Source organism: Pelophylax lessonae (assembly GCF_965119305.1).
Source record: "Pelophylax lessonae genome assembly, chromosome: 6".
Lineage (NCBI taxonomy): Eukaryota > Metazoa > Chordata > Amphibia > Anura > Ranidae > Pelophylax > Pelophylax lessonae.
This window is the reverse complement of record NC_138773.1, coordinates 112,891,168-112,903,306: the sequence shown is the minus strand read 5'-3', so window position 1 is coordinate 112,903,306 and position 12,139 is coordinate 112,891,168. Positions and strand designations below refer to the sequence as shown.

The 12,139-nt window shown below is 39.6% G+C and overlaps 1 protein-coding gene across 1 annotated transcript in view; it reads left to right on the top strand.

Annotated features, from left to right (window-relative positions):
- Window positions 1-11,643, top strand: part of ZC3H7A (zinc finger CCCH-type containing 7A) — a 183,835-nt gene extending 172,192 nt beyond the window's left edge. Inside the window, exons 22-23 of the mRNA XM_082262312.1 lie at window positions 542-705; window positions 10,761-11,643. Of these exons, the coding sequence (XP_082118438.1) occupies window positions 542-705; window positions 10,761-10,950 (354 nt within the window). The 3' untranslated portion in view covers window positions 10,951-11,643. The remainder of the gene's footprint in view (window positions 1-541; window positions 706-10,760) is intronic.
- Window positions 11,644-12,139: the final 496 nt, after the last annotated feature.

The window sequence follows — 12,139 nt, the reverse complement described above, 5'->3', positions numbered from 1 at the left end:
TTCTCTTGGATTGAGTGGTGATCGTGTAAAGATATGTAAATGCCCTTCATTCCAAGATTACTGTGAGCTTAGGCTGTACAATGATGCAACCAGGGGTCACAGGAAGTGGGTTGGGGGATGCTTGCTATCATATCATTCAGTTCAGAGGAGGATGGGTGGCCAACTGTGGAAGCGTATGTGGAGGGCATGGTTGGAGCATGGAGAGGGTGACTTTTCTTTGTATATACAGATTGGGGTTAGCAGGCATTTAAATAAAAATAAAAAATAAATAAAATGGAGTTCCCGCTTTAAATATGAAGAGTGACTCTTTTTCTGTTTTAGTGTCATACTGGCCGTAATCCCAAATCTAGTAACATAGTAATGGTTAACAATAATTTATTTGAGGAGTATTGATCACACATGAGCATAAAAATGTAATGAAAATAACAAGTATATAACACATTTAATCAGCTAAGCTAAGATTAGGCTTTCAAAAAAGTTGAGCAGTAAATTGCGAGTATTGCTAGAATATGATTTTGCTATTATTCATTGTTACATGCAGGCTGATTTCCATTGCTGGCTTTGTGGAAAGAACTGCAATAGTGAACGTCAGTGGAAAATGCACATCTCGTCAGAAAAACATAAAGAGAGGGTATTCCACTCTGAGGATGACCAGAATATCTGGCAGCACCGCTTCCCTACTGGATCTTTCAGTGTGTGTAAAAGGTAAGTGTTATGACCTCCAGCCATGATTGAGTTAAAATGTTGATTACACATTGCTGGTGTCCATGCTGGATTTTAACACCACCAGGCTAAAAATACATATACAGTACCTAATTGAGAAATCCCCAAAGAAGGAGTTGGTTGGCCAAAGCTTTAAACTGACCAGCAGACTCTCTACAGCGGTGTGACAATTTCATCCTCCAGCTCTAGAAAATTTAATAAAAATCTGTGCAGATTTTGATAAGCATGTTTGGCCTCTAAGTGTAAAGAAGGGAGTGCTAAATATAACAAATCATAATTACAGATTTGTAACTGCGCAGTGTGCAACTGGTTTGGTAATCACTTTGATCTCAGACAGTATAAAGTTGAGGTCCTAGATCCAACCACTGTTCATATTTTGGTGTCCAGTGGCTGATTTGTGTATTATTCAGACCTACAATGTCTTCCAACCCCTGATTTAGAAGAAATACTCTAGTAAATCTTTAGGGATATTAAAGTGGGTCTAAAGGCAGCCCCATCTCGATCCAGCAATGTTACACAAGAGCATTGGCATATCCGGGAGTCCCCCTACTGATTGGCTGAAACACAATCAAAGTCAGTGAGCCAATGAGGAGAGAGAAGGGGCGGGCCGAGTCGCGGCTCTGTGTCTGAATGGACAAACAAAGTAGCGGGTCAGCTCGGGTGCCCCATACCAAGCTGCTTGCTGTGAGGGCATTCGACAGGAGGAAGGAGCCAGGAGCGCCTGCGAGGGACCTGTGAAAAGGAGGATCTGGCCTGCTCTATGCAAAACCATTACACAGAGCAGGTAAGTATAACATGTTTGGTATTTTAAACAAAAAAAAAAGGGCTTTAATATCACTTAAACATAAAATGAATAAGCTGATTTTTTATTGCCATACTAGATGAACAAAGGCAGTGAGCCTGATGTATATTCTGCACTAACTCTAAGGTGAAAGTGTCTGGTTTAGCTAAGCTTTTTACTCAGAGAAGCAGTGTGTATGTTTTTTTGAAAACCTGTGTACTAATCTGGTGGAGAGCAGAATTAACTAAGAAGCAACAGAAGCTTGGGTCCCTCAGAAACCTGTAATTTGTAAGTGCTATCAGCTTGTGTGTTTTGTTCCTTGTTTTCTATGTCCAGACCGTTAGATTTGCAATTAGTTTCGGTCCGAATGTAAATTCAGACGAATTTTTGGTTATTTAGAGATTTATCTAAATCTCCTAATGAAATAGTAACAAATTTAGTTGAAATTAATTTTGTTTATTCGTTTTCAAATGAATTCCAAATTTTCAAAACAATTTGAATATGGATCAATCGAAAAATTATCGACCAATTCGAATTCTGTGCGAAGATTGGCTGGTTGTTAAGGAGCAGGCAGGGAAGACAGCCGCCGCATCCTTAACCAGTTCTGGACCCTTTACGTCATATTTACTGCTGCAGGCTGGCTCTTACAGGCAAAACTACGTAGATCTACGTCGCTCACCTGGGAGTAGCTAGGGGGCGAACGCGTGCCGCCGACGGCGCGCTTCCGCCCCGATCGTCAGCGGAGAAGCCGATGCGTGTGTCAGGTGGCTCTGATTGCCGCCTGACACCCGCGATTGCTCCCCACAGAGAGAGAAGAACGGACGGCTGTTGTAAACACAGCCGACCGTCCTTCTCCCTGAAATGATCACAGAGTTTATGTGCTCCTTCTATATAGGATCACATGTCTCTGTGGTCATCTCAGAAGCCACGCCCCCCCCCAACAGTTAGAATCACTCCCCTAGGGTCATATTTAACCCCTTGCCTGCCAGTGTCATTATTACAGTAACAGTGCATAATTTTAGCGCTGATTACTGTAGTAATGTCACTGGTAGGGCTGCACGATATTGGAAATATTGGAAAAAAAGTACATTGCGATATTTTTTTTCAACTATATATATTGCGATATTGGGAGGAAATCATGGAAGTATTGCAGCAGCACAGCCTTCTTCTGATTGTAATTGCAGATTGCACCATACAGCCAGGGCAGGCCAGGGTTAATGTTATTGTAGGGATTGACAGTGACAGTCAGTGTGGATTAGGCACAGTCGGGACTCAGTGGTGGCAGGAGGTAGAAGAACACAGCCTGACATGACATCCGTCCAGTCCCACACATACTGACTCGACTCTTCACTCTGAACTGTTACAATACAAGCTTGTTTCCAGTTCTTCAGTGTCAGTGTGCTGAGAGCCGCTGATTGGTTACAGGGAGGAGCTGAGCTCCTCACTCTAGGATCATATTACCATCAGCTGGAGAACTAGGCTAGCTGCAGGCAGGCAGACTGAACGTGTGGGACGGATGTCGGGCTGTGTTCTGCTACAACCACTGTGAGTCATCCCGACTTCTCCCTGCCTAATGTCTATGCCTTACATCGTATCTTCGGCGATGTGACCACAGCACGATAGTCGACAACATTTTGTCTGTTGTAGATGTTGGAAGACAAAGTAACTGGAGCAGCTTTTGAATCCACCCACTGCCATTTACTGTTGATCAAAAGCAAGGTGCACCTGATTGGGAACTAGTTTCTCTGTTTCCTATAGGCTTCACCCACTGAAAAAGCGTGGCAGCCATGGTAACTAGTTTCTCATCAGGTTTCCCCCCCCAAATAAGTTGTTAGTAAATGGAGAATTACCTCTGCCATTGTACCTGTTGTATCAAGCCTTCAAAGGTGTTATTGAAGCCTTAATCTGCAACTTGTCAGTAGAAAACATCACGGTAGGAAAAAACTGTTGAACCAAAGGACCTAATTTCTTGTGGAAAGCACCAGAATATTGCCTGTCCTAATAAGTCCAAAAGAGATACTGCTTTGTTGTTTTTATAAAAAGCGGAATTGAAAGCAACATTAAAAAAAAAAAAAATGACATGCAGGCAGGCTTTTTATCACAGAAGAGACATGCAATGTTTTTTTTTGCCATAAAACATCTACCTGCCTGCTCTGTCTTCTGAGGCACGAGAATTGAGCTGTACATGCGTAGCTCAGTTTACATCGGTGGCAGGCTTACTTCTAGGTAGGATCTTTATTGCATAGTTACATTGGTCCAGCTTGCATATCTCATGCCTGAGGGGACTGCTGGCAAAGATGCCAATCACTGTAGTTGTCCCACTGCTACAGTGATTGTCACAATTTTCGGGGTCCTGTGCCAAACCACTTCCCTTTTTCATAGTAAGCCACAGGGAATCAATTGCTTAGTACTACTGCCATTCACAGGATGCCTCATATCTTTTTATAAACACAAGATATTCGCTGATTGACAAAGAAACTGACACGGAAAAACATGAAGGGGGCACAGTGCACACGCATAACACCAGGCCTACCGCTGTATCAAATCCTCTGGGTAACAGTAACCTTGAAGTGGATTTCCAGGTAAACAGCTGAATACTTGGTTCAAATGCATACACTTATTCTATTTACTATTTTACTTGCCAGTGAATTTGTCTTGTTGGCCAGAAATTCTTGTAAAACACATACCTCTGCTAGTCAGTAAGATCATTCTGCTATTTCCTCTCTGATTACTGGACAAAGGTGTTGATGCTGTTCCACTATCCAATGAGAAGATTGCTAGCAGAGAGGTGACATAGCAAGCAGCATTACTGAACCTTATAGTCAAATGTTCCTCAAATATTATGGGCAGTAGTAAGAGTAGTGATGGGTCACTCAGGTGCCACATCTATATATAACAGAAAAAAATTGTTAGACAAATATTCGGACTTTAGAGGCAACATGGGACAATATGATTATAAAAACTGTATCTTTTATTTTTAGCAAACATTAAAAAGGCATGCTGAGTCATGCATACATAAAATCATGGTAAATATAAACACACAAAGCAATAAGTAGAAGGAACTTTTTTGCATGATACAGCTCATTCAATATCATAGCTAATAAATAGTAAAGTAGGTAAGTAAATAAATCAGGACGAAGAAGAGGTAGCACAATTTACTATATTGAAAAAAAAAATTACCATATTGCCTATTATAACAATATACATCACATAATCTCTCCATTAATGTATATAATAAACATTGTGTATCCACACCTTGTCTGAGTGGATGCAAAAGGATACTCCCTGGGCTGGCACCGGGGCAAAAGGAGACCATACACAAGCACACCCCATAGGCTGACGCATCTCAGCTGTAATAAAACCCAAGGTAGTCAATACTAACTCCATAAAAACATTAATATTAAAGGGAAAATGCATGAACATAAACCCTTTTAGGTAACTTCAATAGAAGGAAGGGCACGTGTGCGTCATGTAGCCAATCACAAATATACAAAAGGATAATGACATTCTCAACAGGAACAGAACCTAAAATGTAAATAAAAATCACTAACTTGGTGTAAAGTATCCAGTAGGGCCAATATAACAATTATTGTGAATGGTACTTACCTAAGGGAAAGTGGGCAGTTGTACCAGTCCCCCATCTGGTGGAATCGTAAAATTGAAATTAATCCGTTACAATAGAACTGATAGGGGGTAATTCTCCATATACAATTGTGATAGGTTGGAAGGTATTCTGCCACCTAGGCATTTAAATGTATAAGAGAAAAATTTAAAGAAAAAAATAACCACAAAGAGCTTGGACTTGGTGTGGCAAAAGGGACACATTGAGAGTTTCTGATAGATTCACTTTAACCACTTTACCACCGGAGGATTTTGCTGTCTTCCGTCCAGGCCACTTTTTGCGATTCGGCGCTGTGCGACTTCAACTGACAATTGCGCGGTCGTGCGACGCCGTACCCAAACTAAATTTACGTCCTTTTTTTCCCACAAACAGAGCTTTCTTTTGGTGGTATTTGATCACCTGTGCGATTTTTACTTTTTGCGCTATAAACAAAAAAAGAGCGTTTATTTTGAAAAAATAACAATATTTTTAACATTTTTTTATATGAAATTCCCCCCAAAAAAGATGTAAAAAACAATTTTTTTAAAAATTTTTGGCCAATTTGTTTTATGCTACATATGTTTGGTAAAAAAAAATCGCAAAAAGCGTATTTTGATTGGTTTGCGCAAAAGTTATTGCGTTTACTAACAAAGGGAAAGATTTCTGTCATTTTTGGTGTTTTTTTTTTAACGCGTAATGGCGGCGATCTGCGATTTTTTTTGCGGGACTGCGACATTGCGGCGGACAGACCGGACCCCTGACTGACATTTTTGACACTTTTGGGGGTACCAGTGACATTACTGCAGTAATCAGTGCTATAAATATGCACTGTTACTGTAAAAATGACACTGGCAGGGAAGGGGTTAATTTTATTGGAGAGGGAGGGGTTAATGTATGCCTGGTGCTTACTGACGTGTAGGGGGGGAGGTGACTGTGTGATTCATGGACAGATCGGATGTCCAGCTATGCTGAACAGTCCGATCTGTCACTCCCTGTCACTATGGAGATCCGCCCGCTGTGTTTACACACAGCGGGCGGATCTCCAGACTCGATCCCCGACGATCGGGTAAGAGCAGCGGCGATCGCCGCTGCTCCTCCCCTGGCCCGACTCCCGCTGTGAATGAAAACAGCGGGAGCGAGCCTCCGGCGGCGCGCAAGCGCCGCCCAGAAGGGGGAGTGTCCAGTCACGTTAATACTACGTGGCTGGACGATAACGAACCACTCTGCCGCAGTAGTATTACTGTGAGCGGTTGCAGAGTGGTTAAAATTGCTCAAGGTGTCAAAACGCTGAAATTCTTGCAAAATGGAGAGCATAGACACATGCGAGTTGGTGACATAGAGTAACATTGCTTGACTTTTTTAATTATTTTTTTTTAAATCCTTTTTATTTAAATTTTCATATTTAAAGTTAAAAAAAACATTTAAACGTTGTCAACAGCCAGCACTACAATACACCAGCACCAGTGAACAGTGCAGCTTCAGACCATAACAGTGACCAGTTTCTTGTGAAGAGGTAATTAAGGAAAATGAAGTTCACATTTACAGAGTCAAATCACATCATCCCAGGAATATGAACAGTTATTGAGCCAGATGCTCACCAAAGCCTGCATATATTTATAATTGGGGGGAGTACCGCGCTTTAAAGTGCTTAATGTAACATCAATTAAATCATATAAATATGTGAAAAAAGTGTCTTAGTGCTTCTCAATATAATATTCACAAATTGTGTATCACAATGTTCAAAATAAATACAATCAAATATAGATCCTTCAATTCATAAATAATTAGGTGGTAAATTCTACTAAATAAAATTAATCTTACTTAAAATAAAAATACATATACAATATAAAGTGACAAAAAATGTATATAAACTTCTTAATAAGTGACCATCTAATAAAATTATTTTTGTGCTCTTAAATAAGTGGTTTTAATATAAAGTGCTGAAGTGTCCTTTAGATAAATATATAAATATGTCGTGATCAGCAAAATCTTCTTATCCAAATTTCACATGCAGGTGCTCTTTTGTGCGGTGCCCACTAGGTGTCCTAAGCGCTCACCTCAATGCTCTTTAAAACAAGCCTTAAGTTGTATGCCTCAGCGTACTACTCCTTCCTCCTTATTGGCATATAGGTACCATAATGAATTATCAATTTTTTCTCCCTTATATATGCAGCAATACACCAGGGGATATTTGCGGTCCTTTGTATCTCCAAAAAATCAAAGCGGGCCAAAAATAGTGAAGTACGTCCCGTATATTTTATTAAATAAAAAGGAGTAACACTCACATTGTATTCCGTCTTGTTCAAAGCATAACAAACAATTCTTTGCCGATACGTCACTTCCGGTTTGGCTTTTCCTACGCGTTACGCTGCGTGCCCACGCAGCTTCTTCCAGGGATTACGACATATTTATATGATTTAATTGATGTTACATTAAGCACTTTAAAGCGCGGTACTCCCCCCAATTATAAATATCTGAATTGTGTAGGTTACCAATTACAGTACCTGCAGCATTAAAGGTGAAAATTTAGACAACAACTAGAGAGACAGCGCGAGAATTTCACCAACCCCCCTGCATATATTTAGCATTTTGCCCACAATATAAACCTTTAACCAACAGACAGTTCGTCAAAAGTGGTAGAAGTATCATTTATCCAACCGCCCCACACCTTTTCAAATTTAGATTCCATGACTAAATGATTATTTTATGTGCATAATACAGGAGCAGATTAAAATTTCTACCTACCTCTAACTTAGCAATTGTAAATTCCACACATTTTTGTACAAAAAGTGAAATCTAGAACAAGATAGTGGTGGTGGTGGTAAAGGGAGTGAGGGACTTAATCTTCAATAAAGATGCTACGGAGAGGCCCGATTCTACCTTTTGCTACCGATCATGTTTGCATACTGACTAGCAGAAGTTTGCCCGCTTTTTTAAATGGTCTGACTAGAAAGGACACATCACTGCAATGGTGGAGAGCGTAGAAATGAACATTGGTACAGTGGCTGCAAGCGGTGCAGTGGCAGCAAACGCACAGGCAGGTTTCCGTGCAGCCACAATGTAAATGGGTACATGGAGGGGGAGGATGGGGTTTACATACAATGGAGACTGTGACAAACCCAACCAAGACAGGGGCTTTTAGAGGGAACTGCAGAGTAGCCTCTTGCCTACGGTCTATGGGCCCTGGCTTTTGAGGGAGCTCTATTCTTTGGGTGGTTGTGCCTGGGGGATCTTTGGAGTGGGTTTGCTTTGGATTTGGGTTCATGTCTCGCCGAAACACACAGACTCTTTAAACCTAGGACCTGGTTACAGATTTTGGGCATCTGTGCCCAAACCCAGCAATGACTGCTTCCCCCTCCCCCCCACCCCCCCCACACACACACACACACCTCCCATCTCTAGGCTCAGAGACTCAGAATAGGTGTTATTATAATCAGCTCAAAACAACCTGTTGCTGGAGTCTCCTGCTATAATCTGTTTAATAAGGTGTCTTTCTCTCGTAGTAAAATTTCCCCATTGTGTGCCTCCTAGGTGTGAATTCTCATTGAATTTAGATTGGTAGTTGAGACACATACAGTGCCTTACGAAAGTATTCGGCCCCCTTGAACTTTTCGACCTTTTGCCACATTTCAGGCTTTAAACATAAAGATATAAAACTTTAATTTTTTGTGAAGAATCAACAAGTGGGATACAATCATGAAGTGGAACGAAATTTATTGGCTATTTCAAACTTTTTTAACAAATAAAAAACTGAAAAATTGGGCGTGCAAAATTTTTCAGCCCCTTTACTTTCAGTGCAGCAAACTCTCTCCAGAAGTTCAGTGAGGATCTCTGAATGATCCAATGTTGAGCTAAATGACTAATGATGATAAATAGAATCCACCTGTGTGTAATCAAGTCTCCGTATAAATGCACCTGCACTGTGATAGTCTCAGAGGTCCGTTTAAAGCGCAGAGAACATCATGAAGAACAAGGAACACACCAGGCAGGTCCGAGATACTGTTGTGGAGAAGTTTAAAGCCGGATTTGGATACAAAAAGTTTTCCCAAGCTTTAAACATCCCAAGGAGCACTGTGCAAGTGATAATATTGAAATGGAAGGAGTATCAGACCACTGCAAATCTACAAAGACCTGGCCGTCCCTCTAAACTTACAGCTTATACAAGGAGAAGACTATTTCTGAAATATACAGAAATAGAACGGACAATTTAAATTAAACAGTGTGTGTTTAGTATCACTTTAAGTTAAACTCATAAGGCAATTATACATGTGTTTTTCAATATAATGCATGAGATTTAATAGGATGGAGGTTTTTTTTAAAAAGTTGGAAAGGCACATGCTGCCGTTCGTTATGGGAAGCCCTTTCCTAAGTCCACATATCACATGGCCAGCAGTGCAGATTAAATTGTTAAGGCCCCCTTTACACTTTGCTGTTTTTTTTGCAGTTTGCTACTTACAATTTATGCAAGGCACATAAGTTGTGGTGTGCTGTAGTGTGGGTCTGTAGGCACCTACTGTTTTGCATTAGGTGCCATTCTAAATGAATTGTTGCCATTGTGGTAAAACACACATTACTGCAAGAGGCTAACTCTAATATTGATTAATTGAATTCAAAAGGACACAACAGCCACCTATTCCCCACCCCTGCTAACTAAACCATCTGACACTTATAGCTGAGATGAGTGGGCAATGCGGTCCAAAAGCCTGCACCCCGAAAATCTTCCCTGCAGGCTTAAAAATAGAGAGCTTTTGCATTCAGGCCTAAAAAGAACCCAGCACCAACACCCCCAACACTGCATCCCAACCCTTGGGACACTACACCTTCCTGCAAGTTAGCAAAACTGCCAGTGCATACTCCACCACTGCTCCCTTGTCATGTTTGCAGAGACATGCAAAGAGGAGAGGCTGAGCCTGGAAACTCCATTTTACTGTACGTATTCTTCTTTTACAATACAGTAGGTATTGCATAGCATATTATCAGTTTTTGATATGTTCTTACATTTATTAACATTCCAGTAATGTTAAGAGGTCTATGGTCACAGCATACACTTTCATTTTATAACATCAGCATTGCAAAATCAATACAAACATTAGTTATTTTTGACAACTAAATGTAAGCTTGCTTGAAAAATCTCTATTTATGTTGTGAATGCGGCCTGTCTGCTGGCAAGCTCTATCAACCTTCTGGATTTCCTGTGTGCTTTCCAGCTCTCCCTCTGTCATTTACCTTTAATTTCTAAGGACTATGTATCCCATGGTGTCTTGCTACCTGTGAGCAGTGATTCCTGTACTAACTCCTCACAGTACCTCTGTAGTTCAGGTGGCAGGCTCTGTGAAATGTGAGACACAGCAGTGCCTACTCACAGGGCATAGGGAATATATGTCACAGAATTCAAGGAAATAAATGTGTGGGGAGCTTCACAAAGTAAATTTACGAACTTCAAGATTTTTAGATTAATAAAAGTAGGCTCGAAATAATTGAAATACAATGTGGAAATTTAATATTTGATTTTACACTTTGATAATAGATAGAATTTAAATATTGCAATATATTTCTTAGCATTGTGTATCTGTTGATCTGAACAATGTAAAGCTTTATGTGTGTTCTTAAATACGCAGTTTATTCAAAATATTCTCACCTTCTTGTTTAATTTAGATTCTTATCTGGCTCCTGTCCTGATGGAGAAAAATGCAGATTTGCCCATGGAAATGCTGAGCTTCAAGAATGGGAAGAAAGAAGTAAAGTTCTAAATCAGAAACTTCTGAAAGCACGCAAAGATCTGCTCATTAGTGCAGATGATAATGACTTTGGAAAATATAGTTTTTTGATTAATGCTTTCAATTAAACAGCCAACTATTCTCAAAAGTAAATACTACATGGATACAAATGCAATATAAGTTAAACTAAAGCTCCTAAAATTGTTAAAACAGCAATTTTACGCTCAGAGTTCTTGTGTAGAGCTGTGCATTAATACATGAGTCAGTATCTTGCACTGAGAGCATCACACTTAATTTGATAGAAAAAGCGGAGCAAAGGAGCATTATAGAAGGAGGTGCCTTAGGTGAACTTTGGCAGAAAGATTACTTCCTATAATGGAAGTTTAATATTACAAACCTTATCTGTCTCTATTACAATTTTTAAGGGGAGTGGTTGTATTTTATTTTTTCTTTCCTGGAATGTGTATGATCACCTAATCGTATACTTGCTCCACTAGATAATATCTGTTACAGCTGTCCACCAACATTTAAATGTTCACTCTTTTAAGAGTGAATGCTGTCAAATATTTTGAACCTTTGTTCAATTTGAATTTCCAAATGTGTAGTGGACATTAAAAAAAAAAAAAAAATCAGGATTTCTACCAACACCTGATTGAGTAATTGCTATACTGAGTGAATTACTGTTTCCGTAAAATAAACCCTATTGTGAAGTTGAACAGAATATTGTCATTGGTAGTTAAATGCTTAAATATTTCTTTTTTATGTAGGTAGCATAAAATTTTACTTTCTCTCTCTAACAGTTTAGCAGTGACTTCCTGCCACTAAAATAACGCCTAATAAAGCGAACGTAACCCGACCTAAAATGTTTCTTAGATATCAACAATGCTGGTGTCTGCTTTCAGATCCCAATGCCCTCACGAAGACAAATTGATTCACACTGTTGATACCTGGTCAGATGAAGGATCAAAGAAATGTCATAAGCAGACAGAGTAGTTCTACAGTCTTAACCCTTTTCTTTAGTCTTTTTAGGATTCAGGTTTAGCAGTAAGTTAGAAAATGCATATATAGCTAAAAGGTTAGTTGTCTGAAATACTGGATTTTTATGATCGTTTTATTTTGTATCACCAGGTAAAATATTTTACACTTTAAAACACATATGTTGTTCCACGCCTGCAAGGGTTAAATGCTCTTTTTTTGCCTAGGGATAGAGAAATAAGGTGTAATACTTTTTTTTTTTTTTTCAAAATTCTATTTATTGGTTAAAAAAAAAAAAAAAAACATAGTTACAGAGGTACAAAAACTTAGCCCCTGAACAAA